Here is a 24803-nt window from a genome sequence, read left to right as displayed (position 1 = left end):
CAGTGGATAGAGAGGCGGAAGATTGGGAGGAAGCTGGTCTGGATTGTTTGTGACCTCCACCAACGAGTTGCCACTCAGACATCTGATCCAGGAGCTGGATGGCAAGACTCTTTCAAACAACCGATGGTCTGGTCCTCTTGGCAAGATGCTGGACTCTGCCACTGAGTTAGAAATAAATCCGAGCTTTGAAAAAATCACAGTTGGCCCTCCACTCGTTGAGCTTGCACATACTGTCATTGACGACCTGAGTACTGACCAGTACTATGGTTACATGATTTGCAGTGCCATCAAAACTGGGGTCATGCCTGATAGACTTGCTTACCTGCAGATAGGTCCAGTCTCACATTCTAGGTGGCTCACAACGGCTCTCAGGTTCTGCAGAATTTGGGTCGCTCATCATAAACTGAAAGGGAACCAGCTTTCACAACCTGAGACTTATTGTCAATTCATCGTTCTCGAAGGTCCGAGGCATGTTCTCTTCCAGCTTGAGCTCCTGAGGAGTCAGCCAAGGAAGGTTGTTCAGATTGTGGAGCAGACTGTGAGGAGATCTTCCTGGTATGCTCATCCCGAGGCAGTTCTGCAGATAATGCTCTGCAGTAAGGATGAGGAGGAGAGAAGAGTGGCAGTCAAAAAGATCTTGGATATGAGACTTATGAGAGGATCTGGGCATGACGAATCAGTTGGTGACGATTCCTTCAGGGTCAGGAAGACTCCTGAAGTCAATCTAGGTGCCAAGACCCTCACTGATCTCATAGATCTGGATAACATCCAGGCTGGCAGTGAGCCCCCTCTTACCTGCAGCCTCACCAATGTTCAAGTCAGAGCTTTCCTGGACAACCCCATGCATGTCCCTGCCTGGCCCTCACACACCCAGAGTATAGAGCGTTGTGTACAGCAAGTGAGCGAGGCCAGCAGTCACGTGTACAGCCAGGAGAGGAGGGAAGGCTACATCCGAGCTCAGGTGGTCAGCAGGGAGGTGATGAGTAGAAACAGAAGCAAGAAAGACATGTTCTCTATGGTGTGCAGCAACACCGGGTCGTAGTAGTAAAACCGGTTTTTGTATTTGATGATTTTGTTTTCTAAAGGAATATTAAATTTAATAAATGTGTCAAGATCATTCGTTTCACTATTCTGGATCATTTTCATCCTAATAAATTAACCTGATACATTTACTTTACTTTAAATAAGCTATTTAGTGGTGTTGGTAAAAGGGTGGGAATACTGAATTTTCATAAGATTTCAAGTTAAAATTTACCTAGCAAAAAATGAAAACTTTTCAAATCTGAAGATATCACATGATTCTGCACATAGAACTACATCATTAATACCATGGGCCGATTTTTCAAACTCAAAAAAAAAAATTCGCCTCCATATGACACACCCTAATAGGTATAGCTCCTGATCGACTATTACTGGACTTGTTTTGATCTTGGCTATTGGTATTATCTTGAATTTGTTCTTATTTGTCCTGATTTTCCATTTTTTCTCAAAATTATTTATATTTTTTATCGCTCTTACCGTGTAGAGTGCCATAAATTGGGTTGATTTTCCTGGGTATGATACTATTTGAGTAATATCATCAGCAAACATTACATATTCGCTAAAGGGGGTAGGTTGAGGTGTGTCTGAGGTATAAATTGTATATAGTGTCGGAGAAAGGCATCCTCCATGAGGTACTCCACTCTCAAGATTAAACATAGTTCCCATAAAGTTTCAATTTGAATTTGTGCTCTCCTATCATCTAAATAGTTACACAATATTCTTAGCAAGTATTCGTTAAGTCCCAGTTTTAATATTTTATATTTTAAGCCTAAATGGCAAACTTTATCAAAAGCCTTAGAAACGTCCCTTAAAATTATATTGATCTGGTTACCCTTGCTTTTTTCTATTGCAATTATTTCCGTTATTGTAGCTATTGCAGTTAGGGTATTTCTATTGGGCATAAATCCATGTTGTCTGTTGTTAGTTTTCCCATGTTGTGTTAAAAAGGTTATAAGTCTTGAATTTAAAATTTTGTCCAATAGTTTCCCGGTAATTTCTAATAAAGATATTGGCCTGTAGTTTAATATTTCCTTATTGTCCTTACCCTCCTTGGGAATAAATATCATTTTAGCATATTTTAGTTTGTCTGGAAAGTAACCGGTTATTAAGCATGCGTTATAAATGTTTAATAGTGTTTTTAAGATGTTTTCAGGTAGATTCATGATCATATTTCGTGTAATACCTGTGAGCCCGGGGCTTTTTCCTTAAACTTCCTCAGACAGTGCATCATTTCTCCCATGGTTATTATTTGATTATTAGGTAATAAGTTATAGTCTATATATTGCTTTGGGGTGATTCTATGTATATGTCTTCCCATTTCGTCTTCTATCCTTTCTTCGTGTTCACTATCAAAATCTTCATTTTCCTCATCTGATATTTTAAAAACTTTTACCCATTCCCTTTTGAATGCTGACTCTTGTTCATTTTCCTCGTGCAGTTTTGTTCCATTTTGGTCTTTAATGTATGGTGTTTTTTGCTTGTTGTGCCCCATCATCTTGTTTATGGAAGTCCAAAATGTTTTTGTGTCTTTAGTCATGTCAGCCGCCATTATAATATCATTCCATTTTTTATTGTTTGCTTCCTTACATGCGTCTCTTAATTTTATCTGTAGTGCTGTCTGTGTCGTATATAGCCATCTGTTACTGCCGTGTCTTTCCATATACCTGTTTATTTCATTGTAATGGGTTTGGATTAATTTAACTTCTTCTGGTAGTCTGTTGTTGGGTAATGTTCTAAAGTGTGAAGTAGGAGTGTGTTTGGTTATAGATGTTTTTATTGCTGAGTGCAGTCTGTCCATTTCTGAGTCTATATCTTCTGTTGTTTTCCCTTGTAGGTTAATCGAGTGGTGATTACTTAAGTCGTCTTTGAAGCTGTCCCAGTCTGTTTTACTCATTTTCAGTCTCTTTTTTATTGGTATCTGTATGGGGCTTGTTGACAGTGTTAGTATAATTGGCAGATGGTCACTGCCTGTAAGAGGTCCCTGTATTATATGGTAATTGAAAAAGGCTTTGTTGTTGGTAAAAATTTTGTCTGGTGTCGATTGTGTATTGTGATTTCTCCAGGTTGGAAAGTTAGGACCTAGATGATTGATTTTCCCTAGGTTTATTAATTGATTAAGGGCGTTTCCCACGACGTTATTATTTGTATTGTCAAAAATCCTATGTCTGGCGTTAAAGTCTCCTAAGATGTACATCGGATGACTATTGTTAGCCAATTTTAATAGGTCTTCTATAGGTAAGTAGGGTCGTCTCGGTGGCAGATAAGTAGTAGCAATAATTACGTCTCCTTCAGTTGTATTTATTTTTATTGCTAGAAATTCATCCTGGAAGTCATCGATTAGTTTAAATTTTAAGTTTCTTTTAACCGCTATCGCTACTCCGTCATTTTTCTCGCCCGATTTATTTCTTTGGTTTACATAATAGTTAAAGAGTTTTATGTTGTTGTTTTCTGTCTCACCGTGACTGTTTATTAGTATAATGTCAGGGTCAATTTCTTGATATATATTACTTAGGTTAATTCTCTCGGTCTTCCAGTTTCTTACGTTGTGTTGTATTATTCTTAAAGTTCTTACTGTTTGTCTATTGTCCATTATTTCTTATACTTGGATTGTGGCAGTTGGAGTGGAGACCTATCATCCTGTTTCCCGCTTCTGACTCTTCTAAACTCTGACGGGTCTACTATTTTAAAGTCATTGGTCGTAATCTTTAGTTTGTCCGTAGTGATTAGTGACCAGACGTAATCTTCACTTAGGGATTTTTCTTGGTATGTCCACTTGTATATCCCTCCTTCACAGTTTGTTGCTATTGTCCCTCCTGTTGGTCTCGATGTAGGTTACCACGAGGTGAGATCTTATATAGCGGAGGTAGGCGTGGCTTAATAGTTGACCTCCGTCATGTAAGGCGGCGCTGGTTGACCTAGACCACGAGGCATACACTGGGGAATTCGCGGGGTCGGCTACTCAGCGACAAAAGTGTGTAGGGGAGGAATCCACTATAACTTTAATTATACTTGGCACACAATCATTTCACTATGTTAAAACATGAACACTGATATTCACGGCACCAGCTCCGCCTACCGGACAGGAGGAGGCGAGCGCCGTGTAAACAATGACATTTCTAACCACACCCTGCAAAATACAGTGTACTTAGCAAATGCTGCAGCTTCTGAGAATGGGGGTGGGGGGGCAGGGTTACTACTAAGAGCAGAGACGTTACCGAGAACAAATTCTGGCTTGAATGTCATGTACACTAATACTGACACGTTTCTCGATAAGAGAGAGGAGTTTGAAACACTTCTGAGAGTACACCAACCAGATATCGTAGGAGTTGTAGCACTGTTGTACAAGAACAGTAGAATCAACCCAGAGGAATGTGAGTTCAGTATTGCTGGATATGATTCATTTACGAACCTTTCTCAAGAAACGTGCAAGAGGGGTGTGGTTATCTATGCTAGGCAAGACCTTAGAGCCAGCCAGGCGAGGGTACAGGGAGAGGATGTTTTTGAAGAGTCCAAGTGGTGTAAAATTTAATTAAAGGGAGGGGACTTACTTATCGTCGGGTGTATCTACAGATCCCCAAACTGTGGCCCACTAAATCAAAGGAACTTAAGAACCTTAATAAACAACGCGGCAATGCTCAACCCAAGCCACCTCCTTATCAAGGGGACTTTAACTATGGCGACATCGACTGGAGAAACGAGTCCACCCCAAATGACTTGAATAACCCTGCTACTCTTTTTGTAGAAACTCTGAAGGATAATTTTCTGTTCCAACATGATAGAGACCCGACACATTACAGAGGGGAGCAAACACCCAAGCCACTTGACCTCATCATAACAAACGAGGAGGGTATGGTGGCCAAACTGGAGCATCTAGCCCCAGTTGGCACCAGTCACCATAGAGTGTTGTCATTCAGATTTAACTGTTACCTAGTTCAGGATAAGGCCAGGCCAAGGTGCAAATATTACAAGGGAAATTACAATGTGATGAGAGAAGAGATGAGTGGTATCAACTGGCCTGACTCATTAAGGTACAAGAACGCAGAAACTACGCTGAATATCATAACTAGTAAAGTGACCCATTTGATCGATAAATATATACCCAAGATCAAACCCAGTGCTTCTAGGAATACGAGGGGATCCCTACACATGAACCATGCGGCGGTCGACAAAGTTAAGAAGAAAACCCAGAAATTCAAGACTTGGGTTGGGTCAAACGATGAGCAAGACAGGAGGATGTATGCAAGAACCAGAAACCAAGCAAAGATAGAGTGTAGAAGGGCTGAAAAAGAGTTCCAGAGGCTGGTTGCAAGCGAGGTCAAGTCAAACCCAAAGGCGTTTTACCGCTATGCAAAATCAAAATTAAAAACGCGAGTAGGGGTATCAGACCTGAGGCTTGAAGATGGTAGTTACGCAGATTCTGCCCAGGATAAAGCTAAGGCATTGAACAGCTTCTTTTGCTCGGTGTTCACAAGAGAGGGTGCGATTAACCTTCCTGCGTTTGAGGACAGACGGTTCGACACAGCACTGACCCACTGTAACGGGCCGAGTTCTCTCTTTTTATAATTTACCATCCAGATATTCTTTTCTGTTAGTCTTCTTGTTTATTCATATACTTATATGTTCGTTATAGCAGTCTTTCCAATGAGTATCCTGTTTTATATAGTTATCCTTCTTCAATTCTTTATATATATACTTATTCTTATATATTCTTGCTTATATTCTTATATGTTCTTTATCTCTATATACCTTATATTCTTATATATTCTTATATAAGTAACTCTTATGCTTCTTTGCTTATATTTTCCAAGTCAATGTTCTTTCTTTTCATTTCCTTTCATATATTATAATCTCTTCCATATATTTTGTTCTAGTTATATTCTAAACCATGGATTAACCTGGGAAACCATGTCTTTCTTATTACCACACTTATTATACTTACACCGGTAGACCTGCCACCACCCAGGATTTTTCTAGAATATAACATATCTTAGTTAACTGATAGGTAGCGAGCTTCTAGGCACGTGAGTTAGTTATTTTCTGAGAACCAATGTGGGAAAGGATAGAGTGGTGATACTCGTAGATTACTAATTCAATATTTATTAACACAGTGATTGGATAAGATGCATCTTAGATTCACTCAGACAAAACAGAACTGCAATTTATTTATCAAGTCATCAAACACTTCAAGAACTTATTACCTCATTAAATACCTCCAAATACTTATTACTTCAATCGACAATTGTGGTATTATTGCTCTGCCAAATTATATTCAGTACTGGGTATACACCAGATATCACTGGACCCTCAGGTCTTTCTTTACCAAGTAGCAAATTAACTCTTCACGTCTTGGTTATATCATTATACTCTCAGATTATCATTTCATGGTCACTACCGATGAATACATAACACACTGGACAACTCCACAATTATAGTTACATACAATACCTCCTGTTAATTCGCAAGGAACAACATGGCATTTTTAACTCTCATTCAGCAGTTCAATACTTAACCTGGGATACTATATTTCTGCTAGTTATCCCCTAAACAAGATACAATAATACTTAGGCCCATGTAATTGTGAGGAGTGCCCCAGGGTAACGCTGGTCAACAACAAATGAAGATCGCTGTTAGGGGTCGGTTGTAGACCGACACACACCCAGGGAGTGGGCGCCTGATTTGCGGGAAACAGACTTCCCAGTTTAATCCTGTCGAATTAACGGCATCGACCAACTCGGTTACCGCCCCACGTTAGCCGATGAGTATTCAGCTCAACACACTGGAGAGACGTTGAGGAAGAGTCACGAATGCATGATTCTCCCTCGTGTAGAGGTATATACGTGCACCCGCGGGGCAGCTTGGGCCTCCGTATTCATACCAGAAGGGTGGATTAGAAACTCATGGATATTCCCACGGACGACATAAAATACGCCACTCTAGTTGGCAAACTCGACACTCACTTCCTTGACACGTTTTATTAACACTAAGGACAGTTGAAGCGTTCAATTCCACTCACAATGGATCTTGAATGTTCCCACTGTAAACAGACTTATCTAAGTTGACTCAAAACAGGGGTGTTCTCTCTCACACTCAAATTCATTTTATAGAGAGGTTGGTTTCAGTAAGTCAGAGAAAATGGGATAACGGAGGACTGAGGTGTCTTGAAGTGATGAGAAAACGGACTCCTCAGATGGAGGATTCAAACGAAAGCAGAGTTACATGTTTTGTGGGCTATTGAGCGTAATATGAATCATTTGATTTTAGCGCTAACTGACGTGTAAGACCGTGGTCGTTACACCACATTGTGTTCACAGAAGAGGGTATTAGAAATAAACTGTCAAAGCTAAAGGTCTATAAGAGTCCCGGCCCTGATATGGTGCATCCTAGAGTGCTAAAAGAGTTGAGCAACGAGCTTGCCGAGCCCCTAAAGATCCTGTTTTGTAAATGCCTGGATGAACGAAAGGTCCCCAGTGAATGGAAAGTGGCTTATGTGAGTCCTATCTTCAAGAAGGGCGATCGTCACTCCACAATCAACCATAGACCGGTGAGCCTGACCAGCATAATATGTAAAGTACTTAAGAATATTATCAGAGATGCCGCAATGGAACATCTAATACGAAACAATCTTGTAAAGGATTGCGAACACGGTTTCATGCTTAACACAATTGCTCAAGGTATTGGATATTTGGACCCATGTTCTGGAACGGGGTGGTAATATCGACAATATTTACCTAGATTTTACCAAGGCTTTCGACAGTGTACCCCATGAAAGGCTGAAAATCAAACTGGAAGGGTACGGAATTCAGGGAAATGTCCTAGCATGGATAGATGACTTTCTACATGACCACAAGCAGTGTGTGGTGATTAATGGCACGAAATCGTCATCCGTACCTGTCATAAGTGGGGTACCACAGGTCAGTGTATTGGGCCCGCTGTTGTTTGTTTGTTTCATAAATAGCATGCCTGACGTTGTACACTCCTCCATACAAATGTTTGCCGATGACGCTAAGTTATTTCGGAAAATTAAGAACCAAGCGGACTGTGAAGAGCTGCAGAAGGACCTCTGTGGGCTCCAGGAATGGTCGAAGAAATGGCTGCTGAGATTCAATGTCACGAAGTGTAAGAGGATGCACCTGGGACGTACCAACGGTAAGGAGGCGTACCATATGTCCCAACAGGATGAAGAAACTGCACTAGTTGAGACTGCATGCGAGAAGGACCTAGGTGTGTATGTTGACAATGAGCTGAAGTTCTCGGGCCATTGCGAGAAGAAGGTAAACCAGGAAAATAAATTATTGGGTCTTATAAGAAGGTCGTTCAGATATCTAGACGGTCCGTCCCTCGTAACGATCTTCAAGAGTGAAGTGCTTCCCCACCTGGAGTACTGTGACCCCGTCTGGTCCCTTAGATATGCTAGGGACTGTCAGTTGGTTGAAAATGTTCAAAGGAGGGCCACCAGACTGGTGCCTGCACTACGGCACCTTAGCTGCCCTGAGAGATTGGAGCGCTTGAACTTGCCTAGCGTATATTACAGACGGGCAAGGGGTGACCTAGTTAAGGTGTATAAGCATCTCAGGGGGCACTACTCAGTCGAGTGTCCTTACTTGGAGCTGGCGGACGCTCGCCCCACAAGGGGTCACAGCTCAAAATTGAAGAAGCCGCAAGTCCAGAAAACTGTAAGGGCAAACTTTTTCGGGGTGAGGGTTGTAAACTCTTGAAACAATCTACCAGAAAGTGTTATGACGGCATCGAGTGTGAGCTCTTTCAAGACCAGACTTGACAAGCACTGGAGCAGGTTCAGATACAATCAGGAACCAGCGCATGCCCAGTATTTGTCAACAGTGCGTAAAAGAGACGTGACCGATCGCCCAAGCGGCTAGCGAGCCGATCAGTGGTGAAGAGGATAAAGGAAAAGATAAACTTTTCTTCGCCCTGATCGTTTCGGCGATGTCTTTCTTCACCAAGGTGCTCGCTAGCCGCCCGGGCGATCGGTCACGTCTCTGTCACGCACTGTTGGCAATACTGGGCATGCACCGCTCCTGAATGTACCTGAACCCGCTCAGTGTTGGTCAAGTCTTCTTTGAAAGAGCTCACACTCGGTGCCGTCACAACACTTTCTGGTTGTTCAAGTTTACAACCTCCTCAAAAATTTCCGGACTTGCGGCTTCACTATGACCCGGGGCGATCGCCAGCTCCAAGTAAGGACACTCAACTGAGTAGTGCCCCCTGAGATGCTTATAAACCTCAACTAGGTCCCCCCTTGCCCGTCTGTAGTATAAGCTAGGCAAGTTCAGGCGCTCCAATCTCGCAGGGTAGCTGAGATGCCGAAGTGCAGGCACCAGCTTGGTGGCCCTCCTTTGAACATTTTCAACCAACTGACAGTCCCTAGCATATCTCGGGGACCAGATGGGGTGACAGTACTCCAGATGGGGAAGCACTTCACTCCTGAAGATCGTCACGAGGGACGGACCGTCTAGATATCTGAACGACCTTCTTATAAGACCCAATAATTTATTTGCCTGATTTACCTTCTTCTCACAATGGCCCGAGAACTTCAGCTCATTGTCAACATACACACCTAGGTCCTTCTCACACACAGTCTCAACTAGTACATTTTCTTCATCCCGTTGGGACATATGGTACGCCTCCTTACCGTTGGTACGCCCCAGGTGCATCCTCTTACACTTCGTGACATTGAATCTCAGCAGCCATTCCTTCGACCATTCCTGGAGCCCACAGAGGTCCTTCTGCAGCTCTTCACAGTCCGCTTGGTTCTTAATTTCCCGAAATAACTTGGCCATCATCGGCAAACATTTGTATGGAGGAGTGTACAACGTCAGGCATATCATTTATGAAACAAACAAACAACAGCGGGCCCAATACACTACCCTGCGGTACCCCACTTGTTACAGGTACAGATGACGATTTCGTGCCATTAATCACCACACATTGCTTGCGGTCATGTAGAAAGTCTTCTATCCACGCTAGGACATTTCCCCGAATTCCGTACCCTTCCAGTTTGATTTTCAGCCTTTCGTGGGGTACACTGTACACTGTACACTGAGGGGTGCTACTGTAGCGTGCGGTCTACAAGATATTTAGGTTAGATTAGCTTAGGCTAAGTAAAGTTAAGTTACGTTAGGTTAGACTAAAGATATCTTTGTAGTCCGCACACTATGGGTAGCACCATCTGAGGACTGGAAAACTACAGGAAGAACCTAAACAAACTTTTAATATGGATTGAAAAGTGACAGATGCCATTTAATGTTGAAAAATGTAAAGTTATAAGACCAGGGTAAATTTATTATTTAAAAAACTATAATAAGAGGCGGGAAACAAGAGAGTGGGGAGAAGCGTCACACCCCGACAACATTAGCGGTGTGCTGAACTAACACACAAACTTTATCACTGCTTTATATAGTTATGTTCATAGTCTTGACGATAAAGATAATCCACCTAGAACGATGAACAAGAAGGGATTGCGAAAAAGTAAGTGTTGGTATTCAGTTTATAAGGATATTTAGTGTGATGGCTGGTCGTGCTCGGTTTAGCTCTTTCAGCTACACCAGCTACCATGGCCGCCGCTCCCTCCACAGTGTTTCCTCAGGTGCAGCTAAGTGTACATCAGGTGCAGCTAAGTGTACATCAGGTGCGCCTTTATAACGCAGGCAGTGATATATGAAACTAAAGTGAGAAAGTTCTCTAATCGGTCCAACTAATTACCCAAATGTAGCCGCAATGAAGTCAAATAATGGTTGTACATGAATAAATCGGACTGCTAATCACTTCTCGATTATTATTTGGTGGCATAAAGTCACAAAGAATTGGTAAACTTAATTTAATCTGAGTTGTATTGTCTTAGGCTAGGTTAGATTAGATTAGATTAAATTAAATTAGATTAGATTAGATTAGGTTAGGTTAGGTTAGGTACGGTACATGCACGTGATCTATTAACTGAGATTAAATCTAGTTTACCAATTTTTTGTGACTGTGTGACACCAATTACTAGTCGAGAAGTGATTGGTAACCCGATTTATTCATGTAGGACCATTATTTGACTTCATTGCGGCTACATTTGGGTAATTAGTCGGACCCAGTTCTAATTGGTTTCATTGGGAAACCTCAGTATAAACAACGTTTCCGTAAAGAATGGTTAAATGATTCCAGGTTTTAAAATTTGCTTATAAATGTACAGGGAGACAATACAAAAAGTTTCTGTAAATACTGCATGTGTACAGTAACGGCCAGACTCGGTGATACTGAAAAAACACGGAACAACCGAAAGCACCCTTTATCTCACAGCGCCAAGCTCTTCTCCCTTTCAAAAGACTTTATAATGAATGTAAATGAGCAAAAGGTAAACTAGGGGTCCGACTAATTACCCAAATGTACTCAAATGTAGCTGCAATGAAGTCAAATAATGGTCCTACATGAATAAATCGGACTGCCAATCACTTCTCGACTAGTAATTGGTGTCTCAAAGTCACAAAAAATTGGAAAACTTGATTTAATCTGAATTAATAGATCGCATGCATGTACCGAGGGAGCGAGTAATTACCCAAATGAACCCAAATGTAGCCGCAATGAAGTCAAATGATGGTCCTACAAGAATAAATCGGACTGCCAATCACTTCTCGACTAGTATTTGGTGTCACGAAGTCACAAAAAATTGGAAAACTTAATTTAATCTGAGTTAATAGATTGAGTGCATGTACCTAACCTAACCTAGCCTAACCTCGACTAGTATTTGGTGTCACGAAGTCACAAAAAATTGGAAAACGTAATTTAATCTGAGTTAATAGATCGAGTGCATGTACCTAACCTAACCTAACCTAACCTAACCTAACTAAACTCAACTCAACTCAACTCAGATTAAATTAAGTTTACCAATTTTTTGTGACTTTATGACACCAAATAATAATCGAGAAGTGATTCACAGCCCGATTTACGCTTGTACGACCATCATTTGACTTCATTGTGGCTACATTTGGGTACATTTGGGTAATTAGTCGGACCGCTTTGGGCAGAACAAAGTGATATCTGTAAATATTGTTTTCGTGACAGTAAAGCATGCTGTGACCTTAAACTAAAGAGATCTAAATGCATTAGTGTAATTCACAATGTACTGGCACCGCATTTTACTGAGGAACTGAGAAGCCCTAAGGATGTATTTCTGTGTTTATTGACGTTCTTCCACACATCATTATTTCCACAGTCTGAACACAAAAATGCTTATTTTAGATTATAGCTGAAACCTGTACAGTTCTGTGACTCCTTCATGTAGGAAGTCAATTATGATGGTAAACATTAATTAGAAATTTTTTATTCACAAATAAAAAAAGTTGTAAGTGTAAGGGAGATGTATTTTGGGTGATAACACACTGTATATGGATATATTTAAGTGATTTTACACTATAGTATATTAAGGTGATTGGTGCCACAAGTACAGGTTGACAATCCCTTATCTGAAATCCTTGGGACCAGAGGCATTTCGGATTTCGGAATTTTTCGGTTTTCAGAATGATTCTTTTTTTTAAGTGTATTAGTCCACCCTGGCATAGATCACTTTTGATCTTTTTTTCATTCTTGTATTTATTTATTGTTATTATTATTATTATTATTATTATTATTTTATTATTACAGTATTATTGTTATTATTATTAATTTTATTGTTATATTTATTATTATTATTGTTATCATCATTATTTTATTTTGGTGTATTTTTATTAAAAATTTTATTTACTATGAATAATTATTATTACCATTACATTTTTGCCCCCTAGGCCCTGATATGGGTCAGTGATCTATGCCCGGGTGGGCTAATCCCTGTTTAAAAAAAAAAAAAAAAATGCCCCACAAAAAACTTTCGGTTTTCGGAATTTCGGATAAAGGGTTGTCAACCTGTACTGAACTACTGACCATTACTAAAATTAAGTGTATAGTGCGACTTAATAAATACATGTATTATAAACTGTACGAGAATAGCCTGATTGTATTTAATATTTTCCTGTTCCTCTGCAAAATCTTTTAATATTGTAAGTTATTTTTTCTGTAATTGTATAGGGCTAACCCGCGGCCGAAATTGATTGAAAACGATTATAAAAACGCCGGATTTTCACTGTTATTTTATAGTGCACACTGTTGTAGTTTGTGCAAATATGTTACAAAAAATTCATATTTAAAAAAATAAATGTTACTTCACATTTGTGGGTATGAAGAACAGACCTAACGAAACAAACCTACCTAACTGCTTTAATGGGGACTCTGGCCCCCCCCCCCCGGTATATTAAACAGAAAGAACTTACTATGATATGGTGTAATTTTATGTATTTTATGGACGCGAGATGATATGGTCACAATGGCGCTATGCAGCCCGGGCGCTTGAGTGATTTGCTGTGTTGGTGGGAAACGTCGAGCCAAGGCGTTGAGGAAGTGATGAACAAATTTCTTTCCGGTCTGAAAGCACAGGAATTCCCGCAGTGTGGACTGTCTCTATTTAAAGGAATAATGCCATGGTCTTTGAACAATTGAAGGGCCTCGTTGTCTTTATCCCTAAATTTGCAAATTACGTACATGTACGACCGGTTGACAACCTTCACACGACATGCTGAAAAACAAACTGCCCCGGGCGCAGTAAAAGCGCCTTAGCTAAGCGCGGCTTCATTACCGCCCAAAAGACAAACTTGGAATTGATTTGTTATTATTTCTCTTTTCATTCTAACTTGTGAATATATTAATGTACAGTAGCTAAAACAACTATCTGTGCATACTTTGTGGGAAACAATATGAGACCATGGACGATAAATTTTGGTATACTGTAGGAGGGCTGTCACTAGTCGCACGTAAAATTTCGGAGCATATCGACCCCCACCTGCACAGATAGTTGTTTTAGCTACTGTACATATTTGGAAGAGGTGATCTTTTTTCTTTCATATATATAATTTTATATTTTATATTTAGTTCACATTTAAGATCAATTTACCTGAAGACCTGAAAACGACACCCTCACAAATTATGACGATTGAGGATGACCTGATCATGAGATCTGGGGTTGACGAGTTCCACAACAATTTAAATAATGAGTTAATTAACGCACAAAGACAGAACTTACCATACAGAAAACTCGGATCAAATAACAATGACCCCAAATGGATAAATGATTATTTAAATAATATTAGTGTCCAAAGGAAGGCTATAGGTTGGAGAATAAATTGTGAAGTTTACCTCTGAGATCATTAGAAGGTATTGGCCAGTAGGGTTAAGACCAAGATAAGAAAAGCAAAGAGGAATAATGAACTGAAGGTAGCAAGGGAGGCGAAGTTAAACCCCAAGGGATTCTTTAAATGTATCAAACTAAACACTAGACAAGATTGGACCAATACCGGCGAGCTAACTGATAATGACGGAGAAATGAGCAATAATCTGAACAGGTATTTTTCAACAATTTTTACCACCGAAAATTTAAAAATGATACCCGAGGCACGGACTATATACAGAGATAGTGAAGAAATTAGATTAAGTGAGATAGTAGTGACTAGTAATGATGTTAGTAAGTAAATAGACAAGCTAAAGCCTAATAAGTCACCAGGTACTGATTTAGATCGTTGCCAGAGTATTAAAGGTATGTAAGGAAGAGCTTAGTATGCCCTTAGCAATTTTGTTTAACATGTCATTAAAAACGGGTGTAGTACCAGAATCCTGGAGGATAGCGAATGTAATACCGATTTTCAAGAAGGGAGATAGATCACTATCCTCAAACTACCGTCCAATCAATTTAATATCAATTGTAGGCAAATTGCTGGAAGCAATAATTTCAAACCCTATTCAAAATCACGTGGAGAAGAACGAGTTACGAATGTGAATCATGGTTCATTGATCAAGTTCTATTAACAAAAACATATAAAATTCGTCTTTCATACCGAATGAACCCTCGGTATTCACTCTTTCACACACTTCATATTTCAGTGAACCAAAAGAGACATAAAACATATCTCAAACTCATTCCTGAATCTATAGTCAGCTACTTGTTTGAAGTGTGCAAGGTGGGCCCAGTTGGTTATTTAAGATGGGCCAAGTTGAAGGTACACCACACACATCTCTCACTACTGTGTCCTGGCCTGGGAGAAACTTGGGAAGGGTATTATCCTGTTAGATTTGTTACTTCCTATTTGGGTAAGTTCAATATTGTTGGAGGCTCATGTATACCTTATTTGTGTACGTCTTGTTTCTACAGTTTCCATAGGACGATCAGTAGTCCCAGTGTTAGCAGAACGAGAAGGCAGAATACACTGGGGTCATGAGGACGTGCTCAACTTGGTGGCTGAGGTTGGCGAGCACTGGCATGAGCTGTGCAATGGTCTACGCAAGAAAAAGTTTATTTGGAAGGATATTGCGAAAAAATTGGTTCACGATGGATTTCCGGTCACGGGTCTTGACTGTGACCGCAAGTGGAGGAACCTGAAGGTGATCTGCTTTTGAATTTTGTCATTATTGGTTTTCATTGTTTTCAGAATGTAATGATAAAACTTTGAAAGACTAATTGATCATCAGAGGCTATTTATTAAATGAAATATATCTTTCAGATTCGGTACATGGCAGTCCTTGAGAAGCAAATGAACGGGGAAAAGACTGGGTATCGGATTGACTATTTTAGCCATATACACGCTTTCCTCAAAGATGACCCAGACACCCAGGCCTTCTTAGATCAGAGGTGACTTTTCTAGGATATATAGTATAGTATAAAGCAGGTAGTTAATTTGTCTTTGTATACTGTACTATATGTACTGTGCTATACTGTTTACTCTACAGAACTTTGTGTTTGGGATGATTATAAAGCTGGTTGGTTTAATTATAAATTGTCTTGTACCAGATTGAATACAGTATTGGCAATTTAGATATGCTGCACTGTACATCTAGCCATGTTACAGCCCCAGATTTATGACATACTCAGCAGATGAATATGATATAACTTTTACTGTAGCCAAATCTATATGATCATCAAGTTTCAGTGAGAAGGAGAAAGACTTGAGCACTTCACTCTAACTAGATGATGTTTTTGGTAGCTTGGGGATGAGTGTTGTGGTAGTTACTTTCTGTGATAATACATGTTCAGTATCTCATTATTGTGTCCTGGAGTCAGTCCCTGGCCTGGGATAGATGTGAGAACATAGCAAGTTTTCTCCAAATACTAACACTAGACAAGGTAACAAAGAACAGACCAATCACCTAGATAACTAATAAGTTGTTAAATGGTGAAGTGATAAATAAATATCTTAATTCCATCCAGGGTTAAAATTATCTTATATGTGGAACAATCTTTAACTCTTCTGCTTAAGATGAATACTGTATAGTACAGTACAGTACTATGTTTCCAAAGGTACTCTTGCTTAAGTATGTACGATTAAGTTTAAGAGTTTGTGATTGAAGACTGGAAATTTTTTGGGGCACAAAAGGTTTTTATGAAGTAGAAAAAAGACTGATACCCTGTACATAAAAGCCATCATGAATATTATTGGAATTTCTTTGAGGCATTTAAGTTATTATATGGCGCTGTAGGAAGTTGGTTTAGGCAAGATGCTGCATTAGAGTCGTGTACAGGTTGTACCTCTCTAGTCCGGCATTCTGTGGTCCGGAATGATTTTAGTTTGTTCAATAGGTAGATAGGCAGTTTTTTTTTTTAACTTATCTGAATTATTATTATTGTTACAGGAGTATTAAATTTTTGCTCCTCAGGCCCCAATGTGGGTCAGTGACCTATGCCTGGGTGGGCTAATCCCCTTAAAAAAAAAAAGCCGCGGGAAATTAAGGTTTGTTTACATCCGGCAGTTCGGCTGCTCTCTCTCTCTCTCTCTCTCTCTGCTTGTCTATACAGAGTACAACATTTAACACTTCAATATATATATGAGCAGTAAATAAGTGTTGCTTTCATATTCTTATGTAGAGTAATGACGATATATTTTCACATGTGCGCACTTACATACGAGCAGTCTCACTTTTTTTTACCATTAATGGTTAGCTGCTTATATTGTTCCATTTATTAACATTAAATAACATTGCAGGTAATTCAAGCAACCATATTCATTTTTTACATTAATTTTACTACAGCTAAACTCAGGGTCTTATTTTCTTCAGTTTTATATGTAGAACCAATCAGTCACTGGTTTCGTAAGCTTTAATATAAACAATGCCGGCAGCCGTCTCGTCTCGTCTCCTCTAATATTCCACGAATTATTAATAATGTGTATTGTTAATTTTGCACACACAAACATTAATTCAATAAAAACAAATTCAGAAACATTAATTAAAATATATATGAACAGTAAATAAGTGTTGCTTTCATATTCTTATGTAAAGTAATGATGATATGTTTTCACGTGTGACCACTTACATAAGCTATCTCTCTTTTTTCTTTACCATTATCGTCAGCTACTTCTATTGTTCCATTTATTAACATTAAATAACATTACTTAAAACAACCAGATTAATTTTACTACAGCTACAACCAAGGTCTTATTTTCTTCAGTTTTATATGTAGAACCAGTCAGTCACTGGTTTTGTAATGAACGAAAACAATGCTGTGTCATTTCCTCATGTGTTTTAATATTCTACGTATTATTAATGAATTGTATTGCTCATTTTGCACACATAAACATTAATTCAATAAAAAGACATTCAGTAATAAACAATAATGAATCTTTTGTACATAAGAGAAATGACGCTGTTTACACGATTATGCACGTCGTCTGCACGTTGGCGGGCTGTTCAAACCCGTCGAAATTCAAGTTTCCGCCGTCAAAATTTTTATTTATTATTTTTTTGTGTTCCAATAAAATACGTTAAGAATTAAAAACTCACGAAATTTGAGAAGCTACTATACGATATTTAACCCTTCAATATGTCTTCAAAGAGACCATGATGCAGAGAAAGTGGTGCTAGTGCTTCCAAGCATAAGCACAAGTCACTATCTATCCAGGAAAAGGGTGAATTTCCATGGTCCGGCAATTTCCATGGTCCGGCACCGGTCAGGTCCCGAGGTTGCCGGACTAGAGAGGTACAACCTGTATAATGAAAACCATTGTTGATGTCAAGAAAGAGTTGAAGTCAAGCAAAGTTATACAATAAGTAACCATAATTGTTATACATACATGTGTACCATAGGTCATCTAAGATGTCATTCATGAATAGTTAAATTGTTATATGCTATATGGGATCATATATGTTAAATGCATAAAAGGGAAATTTTTGATGTTTTCCCTGTCACTTTCAGACGGCTCCTGCTAGATACAAAGGATACAGAAGGCCACGATGATCTCGATGAAGACTTCTCAGATATCACCTCTGATGGTAAATGTTTAGTGATACAGGAATAATCATCATCAATGTTTTATGGTCATTTTACACACTTGTGGAGGTTAACTGTGATTGCCTGATGGCAGTTCTCCATGCTGTGTAGTCTCTTGTTATTCTCTCATCAGGTTCTTGACTAATGTTATTTCTTACAACCTCTTTGCATGTTATTCTTGGCTTACCTCTCTCTCTCCTCTCATCCCCACCATCTCAGCCGACCTCCATGTAAAACTTCACCCATGCTCTCAATACCCAGCCTCTTTCTTAGCTCTGAACAGGGTTTTCTATCCTACAGTGGCATATTGCAGTTTCCTCACCATTCCCATTTCAGCTCGCTCAAGCTTGCATATGTCATCCTCTTCAACTGCCTATGTTTCACTGCTATACAACATCACACTTCAGTTGCATATCTTTCTTTCCACATAAAGGGAAAGTCCTTTTGCCATTAATAAAGGCAGCAACTCCCTAAACTTACTTCAGTCACACTTGCTTTTCCATTCTTCATTTTGTCAATTGTTTTCTTCACCTATGCTCTTTAACTCCTTGGTCATGGTCGCTGGTCAGGGTCCTTGGCCAGGGTCCTTGGTCAGGGTCCTTGGCCAGGGTCCTTGGCCAGGGTCCTTGGCCAGGGTCCTTGGTCAGGGTCCTTGGTCAGGGTCCTTGGTCATGGTCCTTGGTCATGGTCCTTGTAGCCAGGGTCATGGCAGGAGTCCTTGGTCAGGTCATGGTCAGGAGTCCTTGGTCAGGGTCCTTAGTCCATGGTCAGGGTCCTTCAGGGTCCTTGGTCAGGGTCCTTGGTCAGGGTCCTTGGCCAGGTGGTCAGGGTCCTTGGTCAGGTCAGGGTCCTTAGTCATAGTCCTTGGCCAGGGTCCCCAGGGTCCTTGGTCAGGTCCTTAGTCAATCCTTGGTCATGGTCATGGTCCTTGGTCAGGTCCTTGGTCATGGTCCTTGGTCAGTTGGTGGTCAGGTCCTCAGGTCAGGGTCCTTGTCAGGGTCAGGGTCCTTGGGTCCCAGGTCCAGTCAGGTCCTGGTCAGGGTCCTTGGCCAGGGTCCTGGGGGTCCTTGGTCAGGTCCTTGGTCTGGTCCTAGTCATAGTCATAGGTCCTTAGTCAGGGTCCTTGGTCATGGTCATGGTCCTTGGTCATGGTGGTCCTTGGTCATGGTCCTGGTCATGGTCCTTGGTCAGGGTCCTTGGTCATGGTCCCTTGGTCATGGTCCTTGGTCATGGTCCTTGAGTCATGGTCAGGGGTCCTTGGTCAGGGGTCCTCCTTGGTCATGGTCCTTGGTCATGGTCCTGGCCAGGGTCCTTGGTCAGGTCCTTGGTCATGGTCCTTGGTCATGGTCCATGTCAGGGTCCTTGGTCAGGTCCTTAGTTGGTCATGGTCCCTTGGTCCAGGGTCCTTGGTCAGGGTCCTTGGTCATGGTCATGGTCCTTCCTCCTTGGTCAGGGTCCTTAGTCATGGTCCTTGGTCATGGTCATGGTCATAGTCCTTGGTCAGGTCCTGGTCAGGTCCTTGGTCAGGGTCCTTGGTCATGGTCCCTGGTCAGGTCCTTGGTCATGGTCCTGGTCATGGTCATAGTCCATGGTCATGGTCATGGTCTGGTCCTTGGTCACAAGGGTCCTCATGGTCAGGGTCCTGGTCAGTCATGGTCCTTGGTCATAGTCCTGGCCAGGTCCTTGGTCAGGATCTTGGTCAGGTCATGGTCAGGTCCTGGCAGTCAGGTCATTGGTCAGGAATCATGGGTCAGTCATGGTCATGGTCCTGTGTCATGGTCCTTAGTCAGGAGTCATAGGGTCATGGTCCTGGTCATGGTCCTGGTCAGTCAGTCAGTCAGTCAGTCAGTCCTTGGTCATGGTCATGGTCAGGGGTCATGGTCAGGGTCATAGTCCTGGTATGGTCATGGTCAGGTCATGGTCCTTGGTCAGGGTCCTTGGTCAGGTCAGGTCCTTGGTCATGGTCCTTGGTCATGGTCCTTGGTCATAGTCCTTAGTCAGTCAGGTCAGGTCCTGGTCATCAGTCCTTAGTCTTGGTCAGGTCTTGTCATGGTCCTTGGTCACAGTCTTGGTCATGAAGTCCTTGGTCATGGTCAGGGTCCTGGTCAGATGGTCCTTGGTCAGGGTCCTTGGTCATGGTCCTTGGTCATGGTCCTTGGTCAGGGTCCTTGGTCAGGGTCCTTGGTCATGGTCCTTGGTCAGGGTCCTTGGTCATGGTCCTTGTGCTGGTTCTGCTACTGCTAGGCTACCCGTCCCATTCATACTCCTCATTCGCTATTTGAATGGCAAACACTAATGAATAATTTTACTGCTTGATGAGTCAGTTTCTGGGTTTAATAGCTAGACTATGATATAACAGTAATGATGCATGGTGTGTCACAGTTTCATATAATTGACAGTACAGTATAGTCTCCATTTACGCGGTCAATTGAACCCGTGGAGGTCCGTGTAAAACGAGAAACGCGTAAACGAAATAACAGAACATATGGGATTAATTGAAATAGAGACTGGGCCCACCCCCAAACTCCACTTTTTCCGACACAATACGTACCTTGTAGTAAAAATAACATCATAGTTTTATGATGGTATTGACACACACATAATATCTAAATAAAAAAACTACACTACTGTACAAATAAAGATGTTTAACACTTACGTTTGTAGAAGAGATGGGTCAGCATACGGGGATGGCGGCTGGTTCCGAGGCAGAGGGCAGATTAGTTGCCCTCCGGTGAATCACTATCACTATTCACAGAGGTTTGCAGGGCCTCCCTGACAAACCCCTCAAATTCCATATCGTCATTGTTACTATCACTGACTTGGGGTGGTTGTGGTGGGTTGCGGGTGAAGAAGTCCGTAATACTACGTTGACGACTAGCATTGATGTTGTCGTGATAAATCTGGACATACGGCTCCATAATTTTCGACAGAAGGTTATTAGACACTTCATACCGATGCTTGACTATGTCTTTGTCAAGGATGAGCTTGATTTTCTCCCCCAACTCGATGGCTTCCTTCACATAACCATGGCTTGGTCCAGGTAGTTCAAGGTTTCTCGGGGGTGGTGTGGGTCCAGCGGAAGCCATTGTGAGGAGAATAGCGGGCACAGGAGAAAACTGTATACGTGGAGACTGAGAGCAATGAGATTGGCCCGGCTAGGTCAGCGACTTCTTCCCTCTGGTGGCAGGGCACGTCATGTTACATTAGACCAATCACAGCTAGCGGCGGAAGGAGGTAAGGATGCGTGGCCCAGTCACAGTCCGATACGTCATATGACATCAGCGATAAGGTAAGCGACCTAATGCGCACCCTCCCCACGCCGCTTCCCGCGTAAATGATGGAATGAACAGCGTAACTTAAAATTTCCATTCTGGCAAGGTGCCGTGTAAATGTCCAAACGCGTAAACCAAATCTGCGTAAATCGAGACTACTGTATTCTACTTATAATTTTTGCAAATTGTGTTACGGTAATCTTGTTAACCATACTACCAATTTTCTCTGCCTTATTACACTTCTCTTCCTCACATTTTCATTTCTTCTCTTTGATTACCTCATCTTTGAGTTAAGAGTTCGATCTACTCTACAGGTCCCATGGAATGGACTGACAGGTCGGTTGAGCTGCTGCTTGACATATTGTTGGAGTTTAAAGATTGGTTCAGTGATAAAGACCCAAACCGTGATGACAGTTCTATCTGGGAGGTGAGCACAGTTATTCTGCCAACCCTTCTTATCATTATTACATGTGCAACAATAATGAGAATAAGTTGTAGGACTTACTGTACTAGCTTAAGGAGTTAGGTGTAATGTGATATTTGAGAGGTTGGGCGGGATGTTACTTGTAGTGATGATACCATTATAAGGGAGTTTCTTTTAATTTATATACCCCACTACTTTTAATCCATTTGTAGGGAGGGTGTTGTAATTCTATTTAATTTTCTCCTTTCTTTCTACCTTCTCTTTTTTTTATTTCTTTAATTGGTTCTACTTTATTTTCCTTTTCAAACTTACTTACTTTCAATTTCTTACTTGATTAATTCCTTATGTTAATTATTTTTTAGTTACCTTTCTTGTCATAGATACCCCCTAACCTCTTGACCTGTGGTAGCATGGCTCGAGGGTTAGGACACGGGGGTTTACTGTAATTACTGGTACCAAGATGTGGGCAGACACAAAGGTAAAAAATACTGCAGGGATAATGATACCCCCAACATACAATAAAGGTGGTTTATTAAAATTAAGTTAGGTTTATGATTACTTTCATTAATACAGAACTACAAGGATCGTCTCCTTGGTTTCACTCTTTTGTACTTCTCAATTAGATACACCTTTCAACATCCACCATTACTTGGTTTACTTTATGATGAGACACAACATTATAATTTTACATTAACACACTTGAGCACCACCATTACAAGTTACCTGAGATTTTATCTCTTATTAACAGGACTCTTAGTAATAGCACCACATTAATACTTCAATAGCACCAGGACTAATAGCCTCCTTGCACTGCTTAGTTATATTTGCCGAGAAGTAAAGTGGCGACCCTCATACACTGGTTCACTCCAGACACCCATACAACTGAGTACGTTACATACATGGATAATCGGATGAATAACACACCCAATAAGTAACTCTACTTATCGTTGTGGACTCTAACAATGCTTATGAGCTGGTCGTATTTACTCTACATGTGAAATATCAACACGTGAACAACAAACACATTCGGCCACCTCCTCTGAACGGCTGGCTGTGCGTAAGATCTCGGCTCACCACACCACCACTGTGTTACATGACACTATCAGATCTTAACAGCCTTCAACCATCTCCATACTGATGCTGGATGTCGTCCTGGCATACAACGATCACCCGTGGTCTATTAAGTCACCTGTTACACAGAGGAGCAGGGGCTTGAGAATCAGGACAAGTGAGTTGACACGAATGTCATAAAATACTTCCTATAAGCTGATGACGCATGAACACTTTACTAAAGACATCAAAGTTACGTTACTGGATCACTTGCATATTCAAACAAAGCACTAATTCAAATTCACTTAATATGAAAGGGTTGGGATACGAAGTACTGGACATACCTGTTACACAGGAGTACATGCTTGAGTCAGGACAGAGCGAGTTGCTCCTGCCTCTCGCAGCCTCTTTTATACCCATGATTTACTAATTTGGGACATTAGCAGACACATTTATCAGATTCCTTTACTGTACACATTGGCTTATGAAAATCAGGCTATGAGCTTACTGTATATATTAATTTTCTAAGATTAACTTTTAAAATCTAATGAGTGTTGGAGCTTTGCAAGGCAAGAATTTAACTGATGTCAAGTTTACTTAGAATGGCAGTACATTGTGGGCGGAGCTTCTGACCACTGCATTCTGTCCTCCCAGGAATATACGTTACATTTCAAAGTTTTCTACAATTGACAAGTTTGGCTAACAAGATTAATGAGAATCTTAAATACAAAACTGTCAATAATTTTGATACTCTCTTTGGATTCTCTGAGGTTCACAGATCAAAAAGATGTGAATTCAGTGATGAATTTCTATCCTGTAAGTTCACGAGAAACATAACTGATACCAGCTGGTGGGTGTACACTCAAAACACATCGTCTTAACACTGTACTCTACGCAAAGAAATAGATGATGCTTTCAATACTCAATACACCTTGAATGCTTACTCTCACTGTAGGTACATCTGACTTATGGCTACTCATACACATTATCTCTTAAATTTAAATTTCCTTTTAAGTGTGATTTCAGGATGTTTAAGAGAAAATGGATGTTACCTTTTGCTAGGGAAAACAAATCTCTCTCTCTAGGGGTAGCTCATTAGTTTGACATGTTTTGTGGACGGTGAAGTATAATATGAATAATTAAGTGTTGAACGTACTAGCCGGGCTATTGTGACCATGACACCATTACTGGTCACTATTGTGTTAAGGTCATGTAGCAGAACATGTATTATGGCAGTAAAAATGGGTCCCAGAGGCCTGATGGCCCTTTGAGGGTAATGTGGAATCTGTGGATACAGTACACTGAATATTAAGTGTATTTCATTACAGTACTGTACTTGTAGATACAGGTACTGTACATAAATTTTGTGTGTTTAAACATGAATTTAAGTACAGTACAGTATAAAGTGTAGGTGCAGTAATTTCCAGATGTTGACAATATTCTAGAGTTGATAACTTAAATACTGTATTATAAAAATGTATCTAAAAGTACTTAACTAATTACCCTTAGTACAGTATAGTTATGATCCTGCTTTATAATTAATTATCTAGTAGACAAAGTATAATTCCCTGTACTTGTGAGAAATCCTGTCCAAGTTTGTTGACAGAGTTAAGTATGTAAGCTGAGAGCAAGGCAGTCATAGTCTTCTTTACTCTCTGTTGGTTAGCTGTTTTCTTGT

At 40.6% G+C, this 24803-nt stretch overlaps 1 protein-coding gene across 1 annotated transcript; it reads left to right on the top strand.

Moving 5' to 3' along the window:
- Nucleotides 1-10394: 10394 nt before the first annotated feature.
- On the top strand, nt 10395-22078 carry LOC121867270 (the record flags this gene model as incomplete). Its single annotated transcript, XM_042367136.1, is given in 5 exon segments — nt 10395-10527; nt 15272-15501; nt 15621-15748; nt 18305-18381; nt 21966-22078. Coding segments are annotated over 5 exon segments (573 nt in total), but the record flags the coding sequence as incomplete, so codon positions are not given.
- Between the last annotated feature and the right edge of the window lie 2725 nt (nt 22079-24803).

The sequence above is a fragment of the Homarus americanus genome, unplaced genomic scaffold (genome assembly GCF_018991925.1).
Source record: "Homarus americanus isolate GMGI-L3 unplaced genomic scaffold, GMGI_Hamer_2.0 scaffold6317, whole genome shotgun sequence".
In the NCBI taxonomy this organism is placed as follows: domain Eukaryota; kingdom Metazoa; phylum Arthropoda; class Malacostraca; order Decapoda; family Nephropidae; genus Homarus; species Homarus americanus.
Note: the sequence above shows the minus strand (reverse complement) of the source record. Positions and strands in the feature narration are given on the sequence as shown.